The sequence below is a fragment of the Rattus norvegicus genome, chromosome 8, assembly GCF_021556685.1.
Source record: "Rattus norvegicus strain SHRSP/BbbUtx chromosome 8, alternate assembly SHRSP_T2T, whole genome shotgun sequence".
Lineage (NCBI taxonomy): Eukaryota > Metazoa > Chordata > Mammalia > Rodentia > Muridae > Rattus > Rattus norvegicus.
Genome location: NC_141541.1, coordinates 65,877,407 through 65,905,299, shown reverse-complemented (window position 1 = coordinate 65,905,299; position 27,893 = coordinate 65,877,407). Strand labels below are relative to the sequence as shown.

At 49.7% G+C, this 27,893-nt stretch overlaps 2 protein-coding genes across 13 annotated transcripts in view; one reads left to right on the top strand and one right to left on the bottom strand.

Moving 5' to 3' along the window:
- Positions 1 to 349: 349 nt before the first annotated feature.
- Clk3 (CDC-like kinase 3) lies at positions 350 to 15,401 on the top strand. 12 transcript variants are annotated; one of them, XM_087560305.1, is made up of 13 exons: positions 350 to 1,369; positions 4,629 to 4,780; positions 5,523 to 5,739; positions 7,920 to 8,016; positions 8,293 to 8,359; positions 10,722 to 10,838; positions 11,436 to 11,602; positions 12,561 to 12,655; positions 12,753 to 12,882; positions 13,434 to 13,516; positions 13,929 to 14,008; positions 14,257 to 14,347; positions 14,990 to 15,401. In XM_087560305.1, the coding sequence occupies exons 1-13, from the start codon at positions 857 to 859 to the stop codon at positions 15,164 to 15,166; spliced, it is 1,986 nt and encodes a 661-aa protein (XP_087416431.1). In that variant the 5' UTR covers positions 350 to 856; the 3' UTR covers positions 15,167 to 15,401. The 12 variants fall into 12 exon arrangements, 11 of the variants coding, with proteins under 11 accessions (XP_087416431.1, XP_087416435.1, XP_087416437.1 ...); NM_001436448.1 differs by having other exon boundaries at positions 1,266 to 1,306; NM_001436449.1 differs by having other exon boundaries at positions 1,266 to 1,401.
- A 556-nt stretch (positions 15,402 to 15,957) lies between these two features.
- Positions 15,958 to 27,893, bottom strand: part of Edc3 (enhancer of mRNA decapping 3) — a 45,595-nt gene continuing 33,659 nt past the window's right edge. Inside the window, 3 exon segments of the mRNA NM_001399316.1 lie at positions 15,958 to 17,952; positions 21,554 to 21,771; positions 26,418 to 26,571. Of these exon segments, the coding sequence (NP_001386245.1) occupies positions 17,618 to 17,952; positions 21,554 to 21,771; positions 26,418 to 26,571 (707 nt within the window). The 3' untranslated portion in view covers positions 15,958 to 17,617.

Below are 27,893 nucleotides of genomic sequence, written 5' to 3'. Positions count from 1 at the left end.
TAAGGGATCAGTTTGAGTTTGCCTTAGCAAACATAATCACCCAGCCTTTTAACTCAGCCACTGTTGTTTACTCGGGTGGTGATGAAGATGCCGGGTCATTATGTCAGAACCAGAGGCAAAGTCTCTAGACAGTTTCAGCACTGGAGGGAGTCAGGAGCGACAGCACCTGGTGGGCGAGCATCCTTTACAGGGAGGGGGCACCTGGGAAACCCTGGCTGCCCCGCTGAGTCAGCAAGATCCTAAAGGGATGCCCCGCCCTGGCTGGCCGCCGCAGCCTCGCGGACATCGCGTGGCGTGGGGCAATTAGGCGCCGCACCCGCCCGCTTGGCTGCGCAACGCGCGGGGGCGGGGACGCTGTCAAAGCGAGGCCCTACCAAAGGACCGCGACTTGTATTCTCTTCTGAAAAAATAAGACCTCATGATCCTGTCACGACAAAGCGTTGGACAGTAGGTGGGAGGGGTCTAGACTGGGTGCCTCAAGTCCGATGCCTCAGCAAAAGGACTGGCCGAGTGATTCGAGTGGCAGAGCGGGAGCTCGGCGCGACACGGGGCTTTTGTGTGGCGCGGGTTTCCTAACCCAGCAACCGTGGTGATTGACAAGCAAGACGCTGTGTTCAAGGGAAGGGGACGTCTTCTCCGTCATACCCCACCGCCGAGGCTCGTGGGGATCTTCCCGGAGGCTGCTCAAGCTCCAGCAAGCTGGGGCGTGGCGCCAAGACTTTCAAAAAACCCGCACAAGCCGAGAGCAGAATGTGTCGTTTGCTTCTTGCGCGCAAGCGGAGTCGAGCCCGCCTTCCCCTGCCCGGGCGCACCGACCGCCTTCGTCTCTAGCGCCCTCCCGGGTCCCGGGAGAACAATGCCGGTCCTCTCCTCGCGCAGGAAGAGGCTGGCGAGCATCGCCGGGCCGCGGCGGGGAAGCGGCCCCAGCCTGGCAGTCCGGTGGGTTCCTCCTTTAGGCCTAGAGCTGGCCTCAGACCGCGGTCGTGGCCGCGCACAGATGCGACCTCGGGGGCCTACGTGCACCACTACACGGAGAGGGGCAGGCCGCCGCCCGAGGATGCTCCCCGGACCTCCCGGAAGAGACCTCCAGCGTTGCGGCCCGGACCCTGGCGGGGCAAGCCAGTCCCCCAGAGTCTGCGAGTTGGCGGCTAGAGCGGCCAGGCCTCTGGGCCGGGTCGAGCCCGGGCCGCCGACGGCTGCGTCACGCGAGGGGGCGGTGCTGCCACGGGCGGAGGCCAGAGCCGGAAGCGGAAGAGGCGCTCGGAGTGGGGAGTGGGGCCTAGCCGCAGCCGGAGCCTGGGAGACGGTGAGTGTGGGCCTGGGCCCACGGCCGGGCAGCTGGGGTCAGTCAGTGGGGACAGCCAAGCTGGTACGGGTACCTTGGCACTCGGTCGGGTCTCGGTGTGTACCTGTTTCCCTCTTCGGCCCACGTCAGGCCGCGGTCCCGACCTCTCACCCCTGACCCGCCGCTTCTCTCCCGGAGGGCGGTCATTGCAGACCCCTTTTCTGGTTCCCGCGGTGTTGGAGGCGGAGCTCCAGCTGCCTCGGAGCCGGCTGGGAGGATCCACTTTGGGCTCCGAGCCGGCCCTCAGGCTGGGGTCGTGTCCGATCTAAGCTATCCTGGAAAAGGCTTTCCCTATCCCGAGCTCGAGGCATAGCCCGCAGACCTCCTTCGCGCGCCGCCTGGAGTTTGATTCTGGCCCAGGCTGGCCATCCCTTTGGTCGCCGGGTCTTCCCTTGGCGGTTACGGGGAACGGGACTCTAAGATCCCTGGGTTCCGGGAGGAAGGAAGGGACTTGAGTGCGGGCCACCGGCCCCCTCGGTGTTTTGTTATGATGGGACCGCTTCATTCCGGAGAATGGGCCACACTAAGCCAGGAGTACAAATGTCCAGGCTGCTCCTCGGTCCGGTCGGGAGCCTCTATGCTTTAGTTCCGGGTGCGGGCTCCCTGATGCTTGGGTGGGAATTGCCTGAGTCTAGCCCCCATCAAGGCGGAGTTGGCGGCTTTCCAGTTTCCCTCCTCCGTGCCCTTGAAAAGGAGGAGCGTTTTGCCCGGTGGCAGCCGCAGCTTGCGAGGTGGCAGGTTTGAGGTTGCAGTGGTGGGGCACTGCCAGCCAAAAATAACCATGGGTCGCTTGGGTGGCAGGAATCCGGGAGGGCAGCCGCTGACCTGGCTGGCTGCTCTTCTTGTTAGCCCGGTTCTCTAGCCAGGAACAGCAAATGAGAAGCCAGAGAGGCCTGTGCTCAGAGAAAAGCTGGCATCTTTAGCTTAGTTTCATTGGTCACATTACCTTTTTCTTTACTGTGCAGAGCAGAGCTTCCCAAAGCATAATTGTGGTCCTTAAGTTTTAAAATAGCTTTTCTGCTGAGGTCTCAGGAAACCAGGGAATTTTCGAGAAATAGGCTCAAAAGACCTGGCTGGGAGCATGACGTGGGCCACCTGGTATTTCCCATTTTTCACCTGCCTTGGATGCGTTGCAAGGGAGATGATCTCTATTACTGCCTATGTGTGGTACTTCATGGCCAAAATACTTGGCCATCTTTGCCCATCTAAAAGGTGTTATCTTTATTTTTCAGGCATGACAACTGAGGTCTAGAGTGACTTGTATAAGGCCACAGGGCCAGTAAGTGGCAGCACTGGGATCAAGTTCAAGGTTTCCTGCCAAAACTTCCTACCCGGTCTCTTGGAAGGAAGGAATTATAAATTAAGGCATTCAGCATATCCCTGAGTGTTAGCCGGCATCTTCTCAGTGCTAATGAAAGGCTGTCTTTAGTACTTCTTGTGGCCCAAACCTGTGCTAGGCTTTTACTTTATAGGGCAGACATATTTAATTCTTACGGAGCCTGTAAGAGATTATTGTTCCCTTGTTTCAAGAGGAGGCCGAAGCTCAAAATGGTTTAATAACTTGCCCAAAGGCAAACAGTGAGGTGGTAGTGCTGTGGATCAGGTTGACTTTCAACTCTGAAGCTGTGACTTTCCACTCAAGTAGACATATGTGGTCATAGAATCTATCTAGGTCTCAGAAGGAAAATTTTGGCCTGCTGTAGATTAGATCACATTACCACATTCTCCAGATAGGATTCCTGCTTAGAGTGCTCCGTCTGCCTGGTGAAGATGGGCAGGACCATTTGCCTTTTGGGAAGATGTGTGCCCTGGCCAGTAGGATGTCTTTTGGGTCAATTAGTGAGACGTGACATACTGCTTTCAGACCATAGCTTGAGCACCTGCCATAAGATAATGGGGGTGGGGGTGGGAACATTCAGATGATTGTGAAAACAAGTCTTCTGATTTTATATAGTGTTTATCACCAAGGATTTCTGGTTCCCTAGACTTTTCAGATGGTGGGTTGTTAGTGGGAAGATAGATGGCAGTGTCTTTCTTAGGGTTCCCAGAGGCTCCCAGAGGTTTAGATAAATTGCCTCCCTATCCTGCTCATACACAAGTACCTATTTCATCTTTGGACTGTGCTGGTGAGATGGAGCAGCCTTGATGGATTTGTTTAAAAGGTGCTTGGCCGGGCAAGCCTAGGACTACGCACTACTAGGAGGTTGGGTGTGAGCGATTGAAGGCTTGGAAAGCAAACAAGCTGTGCTCTCATGCCTGGCCATCTGGTGGAGAGAATGAGAAGGGGTTGGATATGGGTGAAAACAGTGCCAGACTCATGTAGCCATCTCTGTCAATGGTTGCTGAACCCACTTGGGAGTCTCCTGTATTGGATCTAAGTGCTCAGTGGCTAAGGAATACTTGTCCTACTTCCCAATGTACAGCCACGTCTTGGCTCCTCCAGAGATAGGGCAGAGAGAGAGAGAGAGGGAGAGAGAGTGAGTGTGCTGGAGTGGGAGCTAGAGGGATGGCAGTGATGCTGTTAGTGAAAGGTGAAACACCTGGTATGGGACTCTAGTTGGTCTGAGGGCCACTAGGATGTGCCTCCGGCAAGAAGCTTAGAGTCCCTGAGGATTGTGGCACCTTTCTGGGCTGAGACTGGACGGGTCAGTAAGAACTGGGCAGGCCTTCTGGGCCCAGGCCCACTTGGCTGGAACCTGGCAGAGGTAGGGAATATCGGTGAGACATTGTATCTTTGCTCAAGGGTCAGAGTTCTCATTTCTACTGTGGTTTCTCACTGACTGAAGAGTTGAATTTCTTTGAGTTGAGTTCAGTTCATTGCTTTAACCAGGCAAGTTTTAGTTTAGTACATTGGGTCTATGCCGTCAGTTCATTAACTTCAGGCTTCTAGAACATTAAGGTTATAGGACTCCATAAGCATGAAGAAATTGAGCAAAAAAGCTCTTTTCCTCCTGTCCTTGACATCTCTGTGACAGTGCTCAGCATCCCACTAGGTCTACTTCTGTGTCCCGGCCCTGATTTACATAGTTCAAATGTTTAGACCTCTAGGCCATGCTGGATAGGTGCCTGTTTGTTTATTCACTGGCAAAGGAAGGAGTCATTGTCGGCTGTTCTGTCACTGTGACCTCAGAGTTCTTCTTTACTTCATAAACCCCTGGGAGGGGCTGCCCCTAAACAGAACAATGGGCCTCTTCTTCAGGAACACCTGGCTGCATCAGGCCGCCCTGTGGCTGGAAGCAGTGAGCTGCGTGTTGAGCCGGGCTTTCTCTTTTTTGTGGCCTAGATGCATCACTGTAAGCGATACCGTTCCCCAGAGCCAGACCCATACCTGAGCTACCGCTGGAAGAGGAGGCGGTCTTACAGTCGGGAGCATGAAGGTCGACTACGATACCCATCCCGAAGGGAGCCTCCCCCACGGAGATCAAGGTCCAGAAGGTGAGTGGGAGCGGGGTTGGAAGAAACACTTCTTTCCTCAGTTGGATGAGCAAAATGGCCCAGAGGCTCAATGGTTTCAGGTTCCTTTAGATGACTGTTCTGCCCAGCTGCCCATAGATTCTTGCCCTGACCTCTTTGGGATCCTTGCCTATCCTTACTTCCTTTTCCTGACCTCAACAGAAATTCTTCCTTGTCACCCTTTCTTTCTTTGTCACAGAGTGGTCTTTCTCCCTCTGTATTTTCTAGGCCAGTACTCTATCTCTGGCCTTCCTCAGTGGAAGTAGGAACATAACCCTAGCCTTGGAAAGACTGGTCCCAAGTCCTATCTGAGTCCCCAGATCAAAGTTATAGTTGTACCAGGCTGGTCAACTCTGCTACTCTTTTTTTTTTTTTTTTTTTTGGTTCTTTTTTTCGGAGCTGGGGACCGAACCCAGGGCCTTGCGCTTCCTAGGCAAGCGCTCTGCCACTGAGCCAAATCCCCAGCCCCAACTCTGCTACTCTTGAGGCCTTCCTCCCTCTGTGGCACTGGAGGGACACTGTCATTACCCAAGGCTCTGGAGAGTAAGCTTTGTACCTTTGTACCTTCTGCTTACCTGTTCATTCCCCTTAGCCTGGCTACTTCAGCTCTAACAGGTTTTTCTCTCGAGCATTTTCAGGGGCCCTGCCAAAGGCCTCTTGCCTGCTGGCAGGAACCTGACTAGTAGAACCCTTCTTGACTCATGTCACTACCTTCTCTTGGCAGCCATGATCGTATACCCTACCAGAGGAGGTACCGGGAACACCGAGACAGCGATACATATCGGTGTGAAGAGCGGAGCCCATCCTTTGGAGAGGACTGCTATGGGTCTTCACGTTCTCGACATCGGAGACGGTCACGAGAGAGGGGGCCGTACCGTACCCGCAAGCATGCCCACCACTGTCACAAACGTCGTACCAGGTCTTGTAGCAGCGCCTCCTCGGTGAGTGGTGGCCAAAGTGTGCTAATAGGGGCCTAAAGGCCTCACCTCTTTCTCGCCTTCTCTCAGGCTAGCTGGTCTGGGTGAGTACTGGCAACCCCGCGTACATACACCATTGTGGATACACACAAGAGGTGTGTGTGTGTGTGTGTGTGTGTGTGTGTGTGTGTGTGGTGTATGGTGTGTGTGTGTGTGTGTGTGTGTGTGTGTGTGTGTGTGTGTGTGTGTGGTGTGGTGTGTGTGTTTGGTATAGGACTGAGTGAGGATGTTATGCCTTCCATCTTCTGGCCTCTTGCCAATGGCAACTATAGAGGCTCTGGCTCCGGCGTTGGCTGATTTCCAGCCTGTCTGTGTCTACCCACTGTTCTAGACTCAGGCTACATGGTACACATGATTGGGACACACTTCTCAGGGCTGGTACTAAGATTGTTGGTTTGTGGTTTGGGTCTATATGTCCCAGTCTTTTTCATATCAGGTCTTGTCCCTATCAGGCCTGCCCCATAGCTATGCTTTGAGGAGTGTGGACTTGACCACCTCTGCAGCTCATCTCCACAGCCTTCCTCTCCCAGAGGACCAGAGTCTGCATTACCCAATAAAAAAGGGACACTTTACCAGTCAATTTTATTTTTCTTTTTTAAATGCTGGAGTCCAACCCAGGGTCCACACATAATACTAGGCAGGTACTCTACTGCTGAACTGTATCACACCCCATTCCCCACACCTCCTCTTTGTTTTTGAAAGTTTTATGTATTCCATGCTGGCCTAAAACTCATGATCCTTTTCTCTCTACTTCCTGAGTGCTAGGCACCGCTGCCTGGCTTCCTAGCCCTTTCTTTTTTAGATATGGGTCTTGAATTTCTGTGTTTACCTTTCCAAGTTGCTGGTCTGTAAGAGCACATCACTTTGCCCTGTCAAGTCAGCTCACATTGGAGCTTCTCATCTGACCTCCAGCCAGGGTCTCTTCTACCTTGTTCCTTTGTAGGTGGGTTACTTCTGGTAAGGAGCGACAGCTGGCTGTGTGATGAGGTCCCAGGCCTCACCTTGTTGCAGGCCACTTAAAGAACAGAGGTTGGCCATCATTCTTGGTGGTGTGTTGAACAGACCAAGAGCCCACACGGTATTCAATCCCGTGGAAAAGGAAAGTCACTTGTGTTTCCAAGGTCATGTGCTGTCTTCTCTTCTTCTCGTGTGTTCTTCCTGTGTTGTCCTCCTGCGGGCCAAGAGGCCTCTTAGTAGTGGTGGGTTTGGTGGAGGTATCTTTTCTACCCAGCGCTGTGACTTGAGTGGTGTGAGTTGAAGGTTGACTTGCAGGTGAATTAAGCATGGGCCTCACACAGTGCCATATGCTGCCACTGGATGGCAGTGCAAGTCTGGTGCTCTGCTTATTTTTGGTGCCCTCTGTCGTTGTGGGAAGGGTCTGACTTATGAGTGGCACAAGTGCTAAGGCCAGGTCAGGAGCTGGCGTGGGACCTGAAGGTCAGCTGGCCCAAAGGACCTCAGCCAGGCTCATTTCCTGCTGGAGTCTGGTGGCAGGAGGGCTGTTGGCAGAGTTCTGTTTCTGGTAGTTGGTTACATCTGGCTAAGGATGTCATGTGGGGGCAGGTAGTAGCTTGGTTCTGTGTGGCAGCTGTTGAACATGTTGTAAGGCCATGTGGGCTAGCATAGGCAGGCAAAGAAAGGCTGACCATACTGTTGCTGCTGAAGCCAGGATAGCCCCAACCGATCTAGAAGGTTGGACTCAGGTTGGGCCAGCTGCCTTTTTTTGCGCCGTCTTCAGCTCTGGCCAGAGTCATGGGAGGGTCAGGGAGGGGGAGACTTAGAAGAGGAGGGAGTCAGGGCTATGGCTGTACTTGGGGCCTGGCCCCTCTGTCAGAGGCTGGACATCTTTCTGAGCATTTGTGGCACTCTTCTTAGAGATAATGTCCGAGTTTTCTTACATACCTGTAGCTGTTTTTGCTTTTCTGTTTTGAAGTCAGTTTGTGTCTTGACGTGTCCCTTGCAATATCCCTATCGTTATATATGCTGTGTGCCTTATGAAATGCTGGGATCTGGAAAATCCAACCAACCAACCCACCGGCTCCTCACCGTCTCCACCTCTGCCTTTGACTGACACCTCAATCTGTCAATCGGAACCGCCTACCATGCGATTGGTCGGATGGCGTTTCGGGGGGCGGTGCATGCAGAGAAGCCAACAGAGCAGTAAGCGCAGCAGCCGGAGTGTGGAAGATGACAAGGAGGGCCACCTGGTGTGCCGGATCGGCGATTGGCTCCAAGAGCGATGTACAGCCACCTTTCGTAAAACTTTACCTCTCTACTTTCTACCCCCCTTGTTAGACGAGACCTCTCCTGCGTGGAGGGGCCTCTAGTGCGCGTGGCGCCTTAGTGGGGCCACCAGTAATTGCCTGAATGACACAGACACTAGCAACTTCTGTTTTAAAGAGTGTAGCAGTGAGCAAGAACCTTTGTTGTTTTTGAGGATTTGAATGCTGTGAACTTGCAGGAGCTGCCAGCCTCCCACCCTCTAGACTCTCATGCTCAGCTTCTTCTTTCTCACAGATGAGATCGTGGGGAACCTGGGTGAAGGCACCTTTGGCAAGGTGGTGGAGTGCTTGGACCATGCCAGGTGAGCATGCTGGCGTCAATATCCTTGAAAGAGCTAGTGCAACTCTTTTTGGAGGGTGGCGCCATTGCTGGATTGTGTCGGGTTTGCTGATCTCATGATCTAAGGGAGACACTCTTAGGATTAGACATGCACGTGATAACCTACAAGAACTTTTGGTTAGTTTGTGCCTCTTCCTTGGTTACCTACTTCTGAGCTGTGGCATTAGATACTGTGGCCTAGTGCTACATCCCATGAGCTTTTGGAGAGTTTTGGCCAGGCCTCATCCATTTTTCTGGTTTTTGGGCAGAGAAAAGAATACATATAAGGTTCTGGGAACCTTTGAGGAATTAAAAGGAAGTCAGTGCAGGGTCAGTGGAGGTGGACTTCAGTTCTACCAGCAGGGCCAGTGGCTCCTTTTGAAATGAGTTACATCTATGTTAAAGATAAGACAGCTGTGGGGAGGGACCTTGTTTTAGAAGTCTGAAGTAGTGGCCTCTCTTGGCCAGAAGGTTGAGAATGCTGCTGGCTTGGCCTGATAGTGCCTTTGCCCCTCCCGTGTCTGCCGGAGAGATCCCAGTTGAGGGAAATGAGACTTTGGCCTTTCTCACCAAACAGCTACTACTACCTACCCCATTATGGCTAGGGTCATGAATAACCCATGCTGATTGGGGAGGCAGTACCCGTATGTCATAATGCTGGGGCCAAATCATTCTTTCCAATCCTAGCAATATAACACTTACCCCTTATCATCTGCAAGAGTAGAGTCTTTGCTTCCTTCCCTGTAGCTGTATGTTAGAGAGGTAACCCTCTGGGGAGCCAGTTGTGTTCCTGCCTTAATAACCTCTAATTGCTTTAGTGCATTAGCTACAGAGCGCTGGTATCCTCATTTGAGCTATGCCAGTCACTGCTGCAGACATAAAATATGAAGATGTTCTGAAGTTGCCCAAGTTATACCTCAGCCATTGATGACAGAGCTGGACCTGCTATTCTTGGTCTCTCACATTAAGTCAGCTGCTCAGAAAAGACCACTGGACCCAAAGTTAGCCATTCCCTCAGCTATGAGATGAAGTACTAATGTGACTGAGAAACTTCCTCCTGGTCCCATTTTCCATTCAAATACCCCTTCACCATGAACCTAGAATGAGTATATAGGAACACATATACACTGTCCTGTGACCAGATGTAGTCAGGACAGACCCAAGAACTCTGACCTATGAAGACAGCTATACTGTGTTGAGTAGCTGGATAGGAAATGAGTCTGGTCACTAAAGGACAGACAAGGTCCTGGGTCCTTTAAGGGGAATACAAAGGGAGTCAGTGCAGGGCCAGTGGATGTGAACTTCAGCTCTGCCAGCAGCCCTGGCAGGTCTTCTTTTTTTTTTTTTTTTGCAGCTGGGGACCGAACCCAGGGCCTTGCGCTTCCTAGGCAAGCGCTCTACCACTGAGCTAAATCCCCAACCCCCTGGCAGGGCTTCTTATGGAATAAGTTACACGTATGTTAAAGATAAGACGGCTGTGGGGAGGAACCTTGTTTCAGAAGACTGTAGTAGTGGCCTCTTCTTTAGGCCTGCACTGCCCAAGAAACCAGAAAGAAAAAAAAAAAAATAAGGGTTAGCAAAGCAGGGCATTCTGATTGCCCAGAGCCGGATGAACTTGTTCCCAGTATCAAGGCCAACGCTTGAGATATCAGAGGATATACCCTGGTGGGCTAGGACTACCTCATTTCAGGTCTCCACTGATATCTCAGTACTAGCTCTCTTTGGCAAGTCTTGGCCACCTAGCCTGACATGTTTCCTTGTCTGCACACGTCCTGCAAATGGGAGTGGAGTATGAAGGATCGAGCAACAACTGCAGGAACTCTCCTGGGACACAGAGTTCTTGGCCCTCTGTGGCTGGTAGTAAATTCTGAGGCAGTTAGATAGTTGGGGGAAAGGACCTAGATTAGGGTGTAATATAAGGAGTGGCCTAAGCTTCAGCAAAAATTCCACTACTGGTACCCTAACTGCTTGTTCAATCTCAATACTGCCCAGGTCAAGAAAGCCTGGCCTACAGAGTAGGTTGTCAGATAAGATTCCAGGGCATTGGGGGTAATCAGGATTGCCTCAGCCCCTCTGCCTGGATTCTCCCTGGGGAGCTGGAAGTTTCTGAGATCCTAAATATACGTAACATTATGAAAGCCAAGAGTACCCATTCAAATGCCAGGGAAGCTTGTATGGTGAGCAGAGGGCTGGTGTTGCTTTCAACAGGCTGGACCTCAAGTATAAACAGTCTTAGAACCTGTGATTTATCTAGTGGGGTTTGTTATGAGTTGCTGGGTTTCAGGAAAGGGAAGAGGGCTGGACACTTGGCTTATGGGAGCCTTTGTTTCTTTCCTGCTCTATAGAGGGAAGTCACAGGTTGCCCTGAAGATCATCCGTAATGTGGGCAAGTACCGGGAAGCTGCTCGTCTAGAAATTAATGTTCTCAAGAAAATCAAGGAGAAAGACAAAGAAAATAAGTTGTAAGTATCTGCAAAGAGTGCACAGGCATCACTCAGTGGGGTGGCATTCTCTAGTTCCAGCTACCTCGACTCCCTGGGAACATCTCCGTGTCCCCGCATTTGGTACTGTTCCTGGGAATCTGACAGGTGTTCTTTCTGTAGAGCCCTTGAACTTCAGGCTCTACCCTGCCTGGCTTTGTGTTCTGGAGTAGCCCAAGCCCTGCATTTATGAGTTAAGGGACGTAACAGGTTGGGGACACTTAAGACACCAGTCAGCTTCTCTACAAGCACTTAACTGTGCTACAGTCAGCACAGGCGGTGCACCTGACCAGGTCCCCAAGAAGCTGAGCAGTACATGGAGGCCTGCGCTGTACTGGTGCCATTCTATCTGCCCCTCAGTGACTGTTAGGGCTGCCCACTCTGGGTGCCATGGGTGAGCTGGGATCAAAATGTAGCCCCTCTACACAATGGGAAGTACAGTTTTTGCTTAGAGTCTAGCTGTGTGACAGTGGATTGCAACATGTGCTCTGGCTCTGAGGCTTACAGAACAGTGGCCTTTTGGGGGCGGGGGAGGTCAGGTGAGGCAGAGCTTGAACCCCACCTGTCTTTTTTCTCTAGCCTTTGTGTCCTGATGTCTGACTGGTTCAACTTCCATGGTCATATGTGTATCGCCTTTGAGCTCCTGGGCAAGAACACCTTTGAGTTCCTGAAGGAGAACAACTTCCAGCCTTATCCCCTACCACATGTCCGGCACATGGCCTACCAGCTCTGTCATGCCCTTAGATGTAAGTGTTCATTGTTGGTTGGTGCATGGAGTACTTTACCCTCAAAAATAAGTCACCTGGTGGTCTTGCTGTCCTCCAGCACACCTGATCATTCTGCAAGGCCTCATAGGCTTAGAGCCTCTGGCTGAACGGTCTTTCTGCCTTCAGGTGGGAATTGTAGTGCAGGGATGGGAAAACTCGAGAGTTCCCCGGATGGACATCCTGGGCCCAGCTCTTCCCCAGTTTAGAAACTAAACAGGAAAGTACTCTAGAAGTGGCCTAGCTACTGACCCTGCCTTCACCTTTATGGAAGAGGAAAAGGCAGAAGGTGGACCTGACAGATTCTCAGGTCTTGCTACTCAGACACCCCATCATTCACCGTCCCCCCAACCTTGAAGAGCAGCTTTGATGGTACCACTGTAGAACTTATGTTGAAAGGCAACTTGGAAAGGGACAAGTGAAAGGCTTAGAACTAAGATGTGTAGGGCCTGAGTAGGTGATGGGAAAAGAACCTACCAGTAAAGGACACAGCTCTGCAAAGGTATAGGATGTGACAACTCATTCCAGGGGAGAAGGAACATGCTGGAGAGTGCTCTGGCTCAGGTGGGGTCATGTGAGAATCTTATAGGCCAAGTGGGAACGTTGAGGTTGAAAAGAAATGGGTGGTAAGAAGTACCAGTGAGGTATAGTGGAGGCAGGTGTCCTTCATAGGCATGGGATCCAACAAGTCACACCTTTGAAGTGAGGCCTGTTAGTGCTGAGGAAAAGGGCTCACCCATCCTGAAGCTTCAGTGAGATGGTGAGTGAGGTAAGAGTGGTAGAGGATTTTTTGTTTTTTTTTTAAATGAAAACACTCCTTCTATCCCTGCCTTCTGAATGCTTATGAAGTTTCACAGAGCTCTTTGAAAGCTTGGAAGGGCTAGGGCCTAGCACTGGTGGACAAGCCTAGGGTCTCAATATGTGCTTCTCCCTCTCCTAGTTCTACATGAGAACCAGCTGACCCACACAGACTTGAAGCCAGAGAACATCTTGTTTGTGAATTCTGAGTTTGAAACCCTCTACAATGAGCACAAGGTAGACAGCACTGACTGGGTGGGCAAGAGTGTGGCCCTGCTCTAAGGTAGGCTATCTACCTGAGCAGACTGACCTAGGTGGCATGCCTTGCCTTCAGAGCTGCGAGGAGAAGTCAGTGAAGAACACCAGCATCCGAGTGGCAGACTTTGGCAGTGCCACATTTGACCATGAACATCACACCACCATTGTCGCCACCCGGCATTACCGCCCACCTGAGGTGATCCTTGGTGAGTGTGCTTCCTAGTCTTCAATATTGTTTACATTGGGCAGAAATCAAAATGAACAGCTGGGGGGAGGGGGGGGCGGGCCTGGAGAGAGATGGCTCAGTGGTAAGAGCATTAGCTGCTTTTCCAGAGGTCCTGAGTTCAATCCCCAGCAACCACATGGTGGCTCATAATCCCATAATGAGATCTGGTGCCCTCTTCTGGCCTGCAGGTATACATGGATGCAGAAAACTGAATATATAATAAATATAGCTTAAAAAAAAATAGCTGGATGTGGTGGCATACACCTGTTATCTAAGTCTTTAAAAGGTAGAAGAACAGATCAGATCAGTTCAGGCCAGCCCTGGGCTACCCAAGATCCTGTTTCAAAATGAGGCAAGTGGTGGTAAACAGTCTGCCATTTAGGCCTAGACAATACCTAAGATGAGGTAGACTTGGTCTTAGGCAGAAACAGCCTTGTCAGTGGGGCTTGAACAAGAGTTCTGCCAGACAGACGTGTAGCTTCCTAGGAATTTTGGGTATAAGGTCTCATATCTTACCATCTTGGCTTACAGAGCTGGGCTGGGCACAGCCCTGTGATGTCTGGAGTATCGGCTGCATTCTCTTTGAGTACTACCGTGGCTTTACACTCTTCCAGGTAAAGGACTGCATTGGTGGAATGCAGGGTACATGGGCAGGAAGCTCTGTGTGGTTGAGGAATTGATATCTTCCATCCCTAGGATGAGTCTAGGTTCTTAAGGGTTATAGTTGATTAGGGGAAGGACTCAGTTGAAGAGTCTAAAGCAGGTAGGGAGGATTTTATCAAGGACAAGACTGGGCACAGAAAGATACTATCTGAGCAAGGGCTTATCATAGGCTTCCTTTCGCATGGAGAACCTGGAGTGCCAGTAGCCAACCAGGTCCATCTGTTCCAGTCCTAGGTGGCCACCAAGTTAAGTTTTTCTCTCCTGGAGCAGGGAGAGCTCTTGGCCTTTCTTCATGCTTTATTCTCCCAAAGTGAGCAGAGGTTGTGCCTAATTCCAACTTGCTCTGTCCCTGGTCTTCTGTAGACCCATGAAAACAGAGAACACTTGGTTATGATGGAGAAGATCCTAGGACCCATCCCATCACACATGATCCACCGTACCAGGTAAGAAGTCTCCATGGCTCTGGGTCATCAGGGTACCAGATGTACAGCCCTTGCCTAGTACTCTGGTTCTCTAAGCTGCTACATAGCCTTTACTATGTCTTTCAAGCCAATCTGGTAAGCTATTGTCCCTACTTGCTAGGTCAGGCCCACATGAAGACTGACAGCAGCCACCCTTTCCCACTTCCCACCTAACCCTAGACACTAAGGGTTTCTATTCCTTGACTCCCCTTTTCCTCTTGACTCTCCAGGAAGCAGAAGTATTTCTACAAAGGGGGCCTGGTTTGGGATGAGAACAGCTCTGACGGGCGGTATGTGAAGGAGAACTGCAAACCTCTGAAGGTCAGTTTATGGCTCCCCCAGCTCAGCTCATGCCAAGGAGACCCCAGGCATTGGGCAAACAAGCAGCAGAGACAGGATGGGCAGCCAACAGCTGCCTGATCGTCTCAGTTCTCTGTAAGGCAGCACCCAAGACTACTGGGTACTGGCAGTGAGGCTTTCTGCGTGCTGCCCAAGGGGCCCTTAGCCCTGCCCATCTACAGGGTGGCTGAGAATGTAATGGGGGAAAAAACCCAGAAGAGCCAGCTCTCAGACTGCCAGTTCCTGTCCCTCTCTCTGAATTTTGGGAAGAACTAGGCAGGACTGAGGCAAGTGGGAGGGAAAACCTAGATGTGGCCAAAGGAGGCCTGTCAACTGTAATTTGGTACCTGAACAAGTGCATTTTTCAGAGGTGATTTCTACCTGCCCATCAGAACTTTGCATGTGGGGTAGAGGCACCAACCCAGCAAGATCCCACCCTGTAGCCTAAGTTCTGAACATGAAAGGAGAGGAGCGGCTGTTCTGTCCTGAAAGGCAGAAGTAGTCCTCTAAGGAGGCATCCTTGCCTCCTCGACCCATCCCAGCAAGGCTTCCCAGAGGCAAGGGGACTGCGGTGGCTTCCCACAACCCTGCCGTCAAACTGAGGCACCTTGTGTCCTTGAGCAGAGTTACATGCTCCAGGACTCCCTGGAGCATGTGCAGCTGTTTGACCTGATGAGGAGGATGTTAGAGTTCGACCCTGCTCAGCGCATCACACTGGCAGAAGCTTTGCTGCACCCCTTCTTTGCTGGCCTGACCCCTGAGGAGCGGTCCTTCCACAGCAGCCGTAACCCCAGCAGATGACAGGTGCAGGCCAGCACACGAAGAGTTGGAGAGCTGGACTGGGCTGCTGGCCCCTTTTCTCCAGCCTCTCCTACTGGCTTCAGAGCCAGAGCCACCGATGAACAGTGCAATGTGAAGGAAGGCAGGAACCTGCAAGGGATTGGGGGTGTGGTGCCCAGCTGCCAGAAAGCACAGATTGGACCCAAGCTATTTATATGTTGTAAAGTTATAATAAAGTGTTTCTTACTGTTTGTAACCCCCTGGTACCAGTGTGTCCATCTCCAGGCTCCTTGCCTTCTCCCTATACTGACTGACTTACTAATAAAGTCTTTCTTAGCAGCTCAGCTTGTGGAAAGCTAGTGTGGGTTGAGCCAGACACAGAAAGGCAAGCCATTGAATAAGCTAGAAGCTGGAACATCCCTCTAGGGCAGCGGTTCTCAACCTCTTGATGACAACCCCTTTGGGGACCGAACAACCCTTTCACAGGGGTCACCTAAGACCATAGGAAAACACTTATATTATGATATATAATACCAGTAAACTGTTAGGAAGTTTCATATCAGTTTTAAGGTTGGTATTTGGAAGGTTGAGCACTACTGCACTAGAGTTCAGTAGTCTTGGCCTGAGGAGACTTGCCAGACCTAGAAAGGCTCTTGCATTTTCATTTCAAGGGACATAGCTTACTATAGCTAGCCAAACAATCTGGTCACGCCATTATGTCACTGTGTACACACCCATACCCAACAATTCCAGTGATCAAGGTAGGCTCCTAGGGATTAGAAAAGCAGCACTCCCATCACTCTACAAAGCAGTTTAGATAGCACAGGTTACTGTCACTTTATTGTGCTGGCTTTGGGTTCCCCAAGAGCTGCATGCATTAGTGACAGGGTTGACCACCTGACTGAAACCAGCCATTGAGCAGGAACTTCCAAAAAGAGTTGGAGGAAGGAGTAACACACTTTCAACTCTAGGGAGGTCCAGGCCAAGAGCAGGGAGAACTACCTGTTAGCCACCTTCAGGACCAGAGTTCTACCTCATTTTATGCGTGTCTAGTAGCCTATGTCTAGTAACCTATACCGGCTGCCTGCTATAACCCTGCCTTTAGAAAAGAGGCCCAGTTTGAAAGCTACAAAGTCCTGTCGTGCAGCTGAGGCCCCCAATCCTTTGGCCTCTTTCTTGCAGTTGGAAATAACTAAAGAGAAAAAGATAGGAAAGGAAAAGCTATCACCATCTGTTCTGGCCATGTTCCTACAAGACAGCAGCCTGAAATTAAGGTACCAGGGTTTACCCATGTACCCAAACATTTTAGTGAGCCCATCTGCCTGTCCACCTATACCCCCTCAACTATTGATGGGCACAGCAGAAAGCCTGTGGGGAAAAACTTTACAAAGGTCTCTGCTAAGGCTCCAAGGCATGGTCCTATCCTACTAACCTGAAGGACCTAAGCCCAGGAAGATCCTCGATCTGAACATGTTCCTGTGGCTGAATCCCACCACTATGGCCATCTGGAACGGTTTGTTTTTGGCATGTTTGAGACAGGCCAGTAGTCCCATACTAGTCTGCATACCTGGGGAGGGCAACTATAAAGGATTAAAGCCTAAACATAAGAACTGGAGTGGAACCATGGCAGGGGATGGGGGGGGGGCGGCGAGAGACAGGGAGAAGGGGCAGACGGAGTGTTATTCATGGACAAGGAGGTAGGAACTGATGGTAGGACTGAAGCACCAGGGAGCCTCCTATGGCTCAGCACCAAGCTCCCCCAGGGTCTCCCCAATACTGAAAAGCTGCATCCTGAAGGTCTGGTTCCCAACTAGGAGATGGGCATTATAGCATGACGGGCACAAAACTGCTAAAGGTGACAGCAGAGCAGCCAGCCCAAAATCTCACCATGGTCATCATCATCTTCAGGAAAAGTCCCTACATAAAACTGGGACATCTGAGGAGGGTCCAAAGTTTTCCAAACAAACTCTGGTGGCTTTGGGGGGGAAGCAGAGACAGCACAGGTTTGTCTTCTGGATAGCTGCCATGCAGCCTGATCACATGATTACAGAAGAGTGTGTGCCTGGTTGCAGGGCCAGAGGAAGCATAGAACACAAAACCTTCTGAAATCAGAGTGGCTGGAGGCCCTAACAGCTCACCCCACAATGTGCCAGCCCATGTCCAGTGGCTGTAAACCTGAAACAGTCTTAGAGCTGCCTATGTCTGTAAACAAAGCCCCAATTGAATGGAGGCAGGGTAGGATAGAGAGCTACCTGGAGCCACTGGTCTACTCCTGACATACATGCCAGTGGGAAAGCATTCCCTGGTTAAGGGCAGGTGGCAGGCAAGTTTTAAGTATGTTTTGTTCTCTCACAGAAGAAATAAACCCAAGAGATAGTCTACAAGGTCCACAAAGCTTCACATCCTTAAGGCGTCCCTTGGTGGGTCTGGCGGCGGAAGTGCAGGGAATACAGGCCCAGCTGCCCAGAGCCTCTAGGCAGAGTGTAGGGGAATGACGAACTTGCAGCCAAAGGGTGAGTGGTAGTCAATGCCGACCTCCTGGAAGACTTGCTGGGGAATGCCAATGTCACACAGATAGACTCGACCTGCGTGCTCCCCGAGCGGCAGCGGCAGGCCCAGGGCCAGGGACCATTTGGCATCAATGCCCTGTTCAACTTCATGTACAGGAGGGTCTATGCTGAGCACTGGTGCCCGGTTCTGGTTGGCCCAGGCCACAGCTGCCTTGTACCAGGGCTGATCCCGCAGGAAGGCATTCTCAGGACAATCCAGGCAGTTGATAACCAGGTCCACAGGGCTGGTGGGGAGATCTGCAGATAGAAAGAACGCATCTGAAAATTCCTGGAGCAGACAGCAGGCCAGACCAGGGTTCCAGTGGTCCCAGAAACACCCGGCTTTCTAGATATTACCACTCCAGTGCCTCTCCAAAGGCCAGTCTTCTCAAGGGCAGAAGGCTTTCTTGCCTTGCAGATAGGGTTTTATATCTGACTAACCCTGATGATGTTATACATTTTGGAAAGGCAGTCAGCCCTCTCAGGATGCTCAGGGTCCAGCAGAAACACCAGCTGGCAACAGGCATTTCTACTCAAAAGCTGGCCTGTATATCCCACTCTAGCTAGCCTGCCCTGCTCTGGGAATTCCTCATGCAAATGGGTCCTTTCCTTCACTCAGCCCAAATTTAGGACTAGGAGGTAACAATCTCTGTTCTCCCAGAACCTAAAGGTTTCCCTAACAGCCAGTGAGATGGTTCAATGCTTTACAGAGGCACCTGCTGCCAAGCCAGATGACCCGAGTTTGATCCCCAAGATACACATGGTAGAAGGAGAGAACTGACTTCCCCAAGTTATCCTTTAGACCCTCACACACACGCTATAACATATGCATACCACACAAACTTAAAATGGAATAGCAATGCTTTGTTTTTCTTTTTAGAAAAAACTCCTCCTCTGCTCTGACCAGACTATAGTCCTCTGTAACAGTAAGAACAGGAAGTCTCAACATGTATGCAAATCCAGGGTTAACCTAAGAAATTAACCTGATAGAGCAACAATGAGACTAAACTGCAGGGTCATTATCTGCAGGCCAGCTTCCTAAAGCAGCTACCATAGGAAGTTTTTTAGATAGCTAGAGGAAGGACCGGCTGGAACATGGCAGTGGTGGTTTGAATATGCGTGGCCCATGGGAAGTGCACTATTGGGACGTGTGGCCTTGTTGGAGGAAATGAGTCACATGGGGGGTGGGCTTTGAGGTCCTATGTTTAAGCTTCACCCAAGGTGGAAGAGAAGCTCCTCCTGGCTGCCTGCAGAAGACAGTCTCCTTCTGCTGCCTTTGGATCAAGACATAGAACTCCTTCTGGAGCACCAAATCTGCCTGGATGCTGCCATGCTTCCTGTCATGAAACTGTGAGCCATCCCCAATTAAATGTTTGCCTTGGTCATGGTGTCTTTTCACAGCAATGAAACCCTAAGACAATAGCATACATCAGAGATTGTAGTGCATTCCCAGCACTCATTCTAGTGCTCAGTCTACAGTTAATGATACTGCTCAATCAGAGACTAGAAGCTTCCCTACTTACAACACGCGCATAAAGTTCCTGTGGGCCATGAATCCATCACTCACATGGAACCCTTTGTGTGCAGAGAAGCCTGTGGTTCTGGTCCAGTCCTCCTGACTTGCCACGTGGCCTCTGACTAGGTCTTTCCCTCTTTTTTTTTTTAAAGATTTATTTATTTTTAATGTATGAGTACACTGTAGCTGTCTTCATGCACACCAGAAGAGGGCACCAGATCTCATTACAGATGGTTCTGAGCCACCATATGGTTGCTGGGAATTGAACTCAGAACCTTAGAAAGAGCAGTCAGTGCTCTTAACCACTGAGCCATCTCTCCAGCCCCCGGTCTTTCCCTCTCGGACCATCTATCTTTGACTCCATTCTCACTTAAATCCCACTACAGTCACAAGTTGGCCCTACACCAGAACTGTGCTTCCTAAGTATCCCAGGCCTCCACACTGCTCAGTCTCACTCTCAGTCTTCCTGGGAATGAAGCTGAAACTCTTTCCTCCACATGACTTTCTGTTGTACCTCCTCCACCCTCTCTGACACTCCCTGGCTTCAGAAACAGAAGAACCCAGGTCCTTGGCTCCTCTTCCCCAACAACTTCTCTACCCCCACAACACCTGAAACTCCAGGCTGGATCCTCCCTTTTTTACTCCAGAGCCACAACATTTCCTGCTTGAGCAGCACTGGTTCCAACCCCTGAACACTCAAGAGACATCTAACCTAAGAGGTTCTTCCTCTGCCAAGTACTGAGGCCAAAACATTTAGAGCATTCTCTCATTCTTTTTCTCAGATGTCCTTTCATTTTATGTGTATATATGAATGTGTACTACATGTTAAAGGCCAGAAAACAATGTCAGATACCCTGAACTGGAGCTACATATGGTTTTGAACTGCCATGAAGGTGCTGGGAATTGAACTCAGGACCTCAGCAAGTAGAGTGCTTCTAACCACTGAGCCATCTCTCCTTTGTCTTTTCGTTTTTTTGTTTTTTTTTTTTTAATTTTATTGGGTTGCCCAGGATGTCTCCAAGCTAAGAATCTCTCTGCCTAGGCCTCCTGAGCTGCTCACTGGAGTCATCCCTATTTCTTTCTTTCTTTCTTTTTTTTTTTTTTTTTTTTGGAGCTGGGGACCGAACCCAGGGCCTTGTGCTTGCTAGGCAAGCGCTCTGCCACTGAGCTAAATCCCCAACCCCGTCATCCCTATTTCTTCTTTTGCATCTTGATATTAAGCTGACTCTCCAACATCACAAATGATTCAAAAGCTAAGCATTTTCCATCACTCCCTCTATTTTAGCTACTGTCTCAACGATCTGCTACCTCTAATTCTCATAAGAGATTCTCAGAACCTTTCTGTAACCGGATCACCCACTCAAAGCCCAGTGCTTGTCTAGCAGCTGAGCTAGATAAGAAACAGGTTTGAGGGGGCTGGGGATTTAGCTCAGTGGTAGAGCGCTTACCTAGGAAGCGCAAGGTCCTGGGTTCAGTCCCCAGCTCCGAAAAAAAGAACCAAAAAAAAAAAAAAAAAAAAAAAAGAAACAGGTTTGAGTCTATGGGTTTGAGGTTAGCTTGGTCTACAGAATGAGTTCCAGGCCAACCATGGATATATAGTGAGATTCTGATTACAAACAAAAAATTGTCCTAGTATATAATCTCTCTGTTCTGCCACCAATAACCCTCCATCCCACCTAGAGTCAAAGCTCAATCCCTTGTGACCGACTTCCAGCATGCTCTGTCCTCTCTGCTATTTCACCCCTGACATTTAACACTCTGATCTGATGTCACTCACTTGTATGTCCACCTCTTCTGACCAGTGTGAATCACATCAGGGGAAACAAGTTTATTTCTTTGAGACAGGGTCTCACTACATAGCCCTAGAACTTGATATGCACCACCACACCCTGCTGGGAAAATGGTTGAAAAATAAGTCATTTCCACATTTATTCCCAGAACTGGGAACAGTGCCAGTTCCATAAATATTTATGAAATGAGACAGTGGGTATCTATCTCTCTCTGAGTGGCAGGAAAAGGGCAGGGCCTGGGGTTTTTCTTCTAGGTAATTTAAAGACGTCCTTAGAAGTAAAACATTGTGTGTGTGTGACACACACACACACACACACACACACACACACACACCCCACAGATTCTGACTATGTAATCCCAGCTGACCTCAAACTCATGAACCTCCTGTCCCCATCTCCTAATAACAGATTTTAGGTGTGAGTCACCACCATATTGAGTGAATGAAGAAAATTCTCCCCATGTAATGCCTTTCTACTTGGTACCACTAGGTGGCACCACCAGACTGTCACAAAGTATTCTACCCTTGAGCTATACTCCAATGCTGATGCTCACCTCTTAGGCTGGACACTTGCTGACCTTGGGTCTTGCTGAAGAGAGACAGTTCATTGGTAATAGACTCCAGCATCTTGACAAAGTTGGGCAGAAAGAGGATGACTTGTACATCATGGTTGGCTAGGTGCCTCCCACAACTGATACCCTGAGCCCCCTTCACATGGGGCCCGCACAGCAGAGCTACTGTAGGCCTCTGGTGGACATTCTTAGGATTCAACCTAGAACACAAAAGTGGAGAAGCAGTTACTTGGACAGACTGGGTCAATCCCTTGAGTCCCTATCACAGAAACAAGTACTTGTTGTTCTGTGGGCACCTTATTCTCCATTGCTGACCAAGTTCTGGGCCCCAGAATAAACCAAGAGCACTACAAGCCCGCCATGCCTGTAATGTGGCATTCATTGCTTGTTCTTTCCACTGTTTCACCCAGAACAAGAAACACACAACCCTGTTTGTCCAAACTATGTTCTAACCCCAAAACATCTGCATGTGAAGAACAGTGAAGTCCAAACTCCATGTGGTGGAACTCCACGTGTTCCAACTCTGAGTCCCAGGCCTCTCAAGGGTAGTTGGCTCGCCAGCATGGTCAATCTCCTCATTCTTTCCTACAGATGTAAGGCTCTATCTGCCCATGCTTAAACCATGTCCTCTGGCCAAACAGCCCTTCATTTTTTTCCATAATATTTTTATTGATTATCTGGGAGTCTCACATCATACACCTCAAAATCACATTTACTTCCCAGTCCTCCAAGGTCTGTCTGCCACTCCTTTAACCCCCCTCCAAAAAGAGAAGGGAAAAACCCCCACAAGTTCAATAGTCCAATTTGTGTTGCCTATATACTCACTGGAGCATAGTCAAACTCCCAGTGGCCAGCCCTTAAAGACAAATAAGTCCTTCCCCACCTGTACCCCGCCAGAAGCATTCAATAGTGAGAGCTATGCTTCAGTGTCCTTATCACGATTGTCTAAGAGTTCTCTTTGATGGTTTCCTGTCTGGGTGCTGACATTTTGGGGATGGGGTGGAAGTTGTCACTAAAGCCTTTTCTATGTCCCTTTCTCAACCATGAGTCATCAATGCCACTGCACAAACAGCTAGCTCCCTTGCCCTGTACTGTCAGCAGGAACACGGAGCAAACTCTCCCAAGGCTTCTGGCAACAGCATGAACCATGGACCTCAGCATGGTCTCCAGTGGCAGCAGACCACAGATATCAGTATGACCCTCTGCTGTAGCACAGACCAAGCACACTAACATGGGCCAAGGACACCAATATGGTCCCCAGCAGCAGCCCAGCTCATGGACATCCCCAGGTGGCAATAGACCAAAAACATCTGCATGGACCTTCTCTCACACCTGTCACCACTGTTGAGTCTCTAGTTCAGCCTCTCTCCACCACGCATGCACCTCTCTGCTCCCCTATCCTTCTCTCCTCTCCATATTTGTTCACTGTAGTAGCACTGGAAACTGCAGGATGTCACACAGTATTATTTTCTTGCCCAAACAGCTTTACATGCTAATATTCACTACAAGTTGTCGGTCTGGTTCAAGGCCTCTGGTCTCTGATGAACCATAAATACTGGACTATTGCCAGAACTCGTCTAGTATATCCTGCTACTGCCCAGAGTCAGGGTGATCATCTCGGGGTAGGCTCTAGGTGAGTTTCAGGCTGCCGCACACCTCCCTGCCCTTTTGGCTTCCCAGAGGCTCACTAGGTTCCACCTTCATACCCATAGCCCTCAGGCGGCATCCCATGTCCCGCCCATGTCTATCAGGCAGGGTTACAAGCTGAGGGCCAGCTGGCAGACTCAGGACCTGCTCCACTCAGCAACGTCTGACTCTGTAGGACCGGCTCCTCCACATGCCCCAGAAGCCTGCAGATGGAACAGATGCCCGATGGACCAACCCAGAGTGCTGGTTCTGGGCCAGGACAGCAAGCAAAGCCATGGGCAAGCAGGACCTCCACTAAGCACACAAGCCCTTCACTTTTCAAACTCCGAGCTCCCTTTTCTTTGAGCTCCAGATTAAAGCTTCACCTCACTCTTATGAGTCATGATAACTCTTCTTTTCTCAACTCCTATTGTCCCTGATTATTTGCCACTCATCCAAGGAACGCAGTGCTGTGGATGATGCCTCGTTACTTCCTGTGGAGTTACGTGAGCAAATGCATCGACCGAGATTCCCCACACACAGAAATCCTCAACTGAGATTCCTAGACATCAGGGCAGAACCTGCCTTGGAGCAGTCTTCCTGCTAGTCAAAGCTGCCATGTCTTTGTTTTATGACAGCCAATGCTAAGGAGGCTGAGATCAGCCCTAGAGGGGGCCACAAGGTAGAGATGAGATGAACCGTAAGATGTAGGGTGGGCCAGTGCCAATCACCACCCACAGAGGAAGATTTACAGGTATTGTCGAGACTAAAAGGAGTTTCAGGACTTTCATTCCCAAACATACTTGGGAGAACTTAGTACAATCCTCTAAACAGATGCCAAGCTACTCTCTACCCCATTATCTCTGCTTCTAGAGCAGTGGTTCTCAACCTGTATGTCACACCCTCTTGGGCCGAACAACCCTCTGCAGGATTCATTTAACAGATTACATTATGATTCATAACTAAATCAGTTATGAAGTAGCATCGAAAATAATTTTATGGTTGGGGGTCACCACAACATGAGGAACTGTATTAAAGGGTCGCAGCATTAGGAAGGCCGAAAACCACTGTTCTAGAGGAAATAAGACTTCCTTTACATACATGCTACAGAGTCCTGGCATCTGACTCAAGGGTCTACTCCCCAAGACCCTTCCTAACCCCATAAGCTCTCACCAGCATGAAAGCCGACTGGGGTCTTAGCACCCACAGCACCTCTGCAGGGTGAAGCTCTGGCACCATTATACCAGCAGTGTTACCTGGATGCTCCTTCAAGCTCCAAGCCACAGTTTGTTCCTCTTAAGTCATGGGTCTGTAACATTTCCCTTCAATGTGAAGCTCTGAGGAGCACATAAAATTCGGCTGTGAAAACGGCACTTGACACACACATTTGACAGACAGAAAACAATGTGTCTGACTTCCAAAGACTAGTAACTGCTACAAGGACAGAGATGCAACTGGAAAGCTCAGATTAAGAAAAACAGGCAAGGCTTGGTGGTGGCACACCTTTAAGACTAGCACTTCGGAGGCAGAGACAGGTGGCTCTCTGTGAGCTCAGGGCCAGTTGGGTCTACAGAGTGAGGCAAGTTCCAATGATGAGAGTTTGATTCCATGGCAGGCTGCAAATTGGTCGTTCAGGACATTAGGCCTAAACACCCAGGCTTTAGGCAGCTAGTTAGAAACTGCACTGCCATCAGAAATGTCCCACCACCTGGCCTGAAACGAGGACAATGGGTCAGCAGTTTCTAGCCAGACCCCATGTCCCAGTAATGAAATATCCTAGAGATGGAGTAAGATAAAGGTCACTGACTCTGCAATCCCCTAATGTGCTTTAAATCTGGCCTGTGAGGTCACTTAGTTGTCTATCTTGGTAATGGAGCGACCCCAACATGCTAGATTTCTGCAGAATAAAACACTCTGTTTGCATACTATTTAAGTCCAGAGTATCATTCTTGGGCGAATCATGGACCCTTACACCAAGACAGCCAGGACTATACAGAGAAACCCTGTCTCAAAAAAACCAAACAGACAAAAACCAAATTTTTTTTCAAAACCAACCAAACACAGAAAAATCCTAAATGGATTAGGCACAGTGGTAAACACCTGTAGCCAAGTGCCTGCAAGCCTTGGCGCCTGAGGCAGGAGATTTGAGATAGCCAGGGCTACAGAGTAAACCTGTCCTTAAAAAGGAAGGAAGGAAGGAAGGAAAGAAGGAAGGAAAGAAGGAAGGAAGGAAGGAAGGAAGGAAGGAAGGAAGGAAGGAAGGAAGGAAGGAAGGAAAAAAAGTAGTCCACTAGTCAGAAGAAGTCAGTGAGAGAAGAATACACTGGTGTGGACATGCATACCCTCTGCCCCGCACCAGTTTCTAGAAAGTCACTTAAAGGCTTCAAAAATCCTTCTGCCCAGTGAATTCATTCCAAGACAATCCAGGTGGCTACTCCAAGAGTAGGTGTGCAGCAAGCTATCCCTCCTTGGGGAGCCCACTTCCCTTTCTGCACATGAGTGTCAGGCATAGGAAAGAACAGGTCCAAGAAAAGCACACAACGGAACAAATACTCATAACTCTACAAAGCAAGCAGTTGAGACCAGAATGAAATCTATCCTTCCTGGACCAAACTTGCTTTCGTAAGACTGCTCTAGAACCAGGAGACACTGTCCCGCCAAATGCAGTCAGGGGATTTCTAGACAATTTTCTCTGCTTCCTTCATCATGACAATTCACCTTACTTCCTGCATGAGGACTTCCCCAGGCATGAGCAGTGTACTGTGTTGTCTCCAGTGTGCCCAAGGTCAAAGAGAAGGTCTAGAACACATACTCTGGGAAGACCAAGCTCTGCTGCTAACAGTGGCCTTTAGGCAGGCAGAAACCACCTCCTCCACTAGGTGTCAGGGTGCCTCTAAATGCCCTGAGCGATGGCGTTCGGGACTGATACGCTTTCTAGTGAAAAGCCAGTGTCAAAGGCCAGATCCCTGCAGGACTTCCCAAAATCAGACCTGACAATCAGCATGGATCTCAAAAGACCAGACCGCTGCTATCAGGAAAGAAGGCAGTATGGACTTCCAGGAGACAGGGAAGAGGGCAAAGAAGGTTGGCAGCATAAGAGGCTCACAGGGGACATCAGTGACTGCCTGGCAGCAGCTCCTATGTGCATGTGAGGTATGTGGGCTGACCATGCAGGGCACTGCCACCCCACATTTAGCACTGCCAGTCTAGAGCCACTCACCTGTTGGGTCCTCCAAGGAGAGTCAGGGCCATCTGACTGGCACACACACCAGTCATCTCAAGTCTCCGCTCTAGGGTCAGCCCATGCTTCTCGGCCACAGACAACAGTTTTTTATGTAGCTCATAGGAAACACTTGGGACTACCAGGCCAGAGTCTATGGTAAAAGAGAGGCAAGAAACAAGGAAAATTTATTATAAGAAATCAGGTCTAAAAATGTGGCCATTCTACACAGAATCTGCAAAAGTCAACTGGTTTGTTTTTGTTTTGTTTTTGTTTTGAGACAGGACCTCTCAGGTAGCCCAGGCATAAACTTTTTATGTAGCCATAGATGGTCTTGAACTCTAAACCTCGTTTCCACCTTCTAACTGCTGGGATTACAAACAAACACACACATGCCCAGTTTATTCAGTATTGAGAACTGAACCTAGAACTTTGTGTATGCTCAGCAAAAACTATCAAATGAGCTTTATTCTAGGTCAAATGCCAACTTCTTAAGAATAAGCCTTTCTAGGGAGTTAGAGCACGACTCTAATTTCAGCATTCTAAAGGCAGAGACAGTCCGATCTCTTTTGAGTTTGAGGCAAGCCTAGTTTGCATAGTGAGTCCAGAACATTCATGGCTGTGTAGAGACCAAGCCTCCTGTTCCAGCCTCCTCCCTGAGGCTAAAGCATGCTTTCGAATGCATGGCAACCTATAATACCTGTTTTAGATCAGCAGTTCTCAACCTGTGGGTCACGACCCAGGGCATGGAGGGTAGAAGGGAGTGTGGTCGTGGGGTAAAATGTACAGAGGTGGCCTAAGTCCGTCAGAAAACAGATATTACACTACAATTCACAGCAGTAGCAAAATTACAGCTATGAAGTTAAGAATGAAAATTATTTTCTGGCTGGGGTCACCACAGCCCGAGGAACTGTACTAAGTAAGGGGTGGCAGCACTAGGGAGGTTAAGAAGCACTGCTCTAATCTCCCTGCTTAGCAATGCAGCCTAGGCCACTATGCATCCCATCACAACAAAACAGCACACTTTCCTGAAATGGGAAATCACCTTGGACACTATAGAGTTTTCTTCATAAACAGGCTGCTCCTCTTTTCCAAGAATCGGAACAGATACAAACTAGTCCGCTGACTCCTTTAAACATTACTATTCTCGTCAATTTCTTGGTAGGAATTCCCATTCATTTGTTCTCTGCTTCTTATTTCTCTTTTCCAGTTAGTACTTCCCTTTTAGCTTAAGAAATTCAGCCAGCAACTTGTTTTCTCAAAGAACGCGTTGTCTTCTCCCCATGTATACTACCCGACCTTCTGGCCAGCAAGGACTACTGCAGAGCGACTGCCAAGCTATTTAAAAGAGCATTTTTTTCTCAGTCACCAGAAACAAAAGTCTAAGAGTTCTATCTGGCCGCTAGTCTTCTTGGTAGTTTATGAGGTGTACCACACATAACATATCAGCATCTGCAGACCAGTAACAGCTTAGAG

Excerpts from the sequence above, each read along its gene's own strand:
- Clk3 (XM_087560305.1), top strand. The coding sequence starts at position 857 with ATGCCGGTCCTCTCCTCGCGCAGGAAGAGGCTGGCGAGCATCGCCGGG. Across the intron at positions 4,781-5,522 it reads CGGAGATCAAGGTCCAGAAG|CCATGATCGTATACCCTACC; the intron begins GTGAGTGGGAGC and ends TTCTCTTGGCAG. Across the intron at positions 8,017-8,292 it reads CGATTGGCTCCAAGAGCGAT|ATGAGATCGTGGGGAACCTG; the intron begins GTACAGCCACCT and ends TCTTTCTCACAG.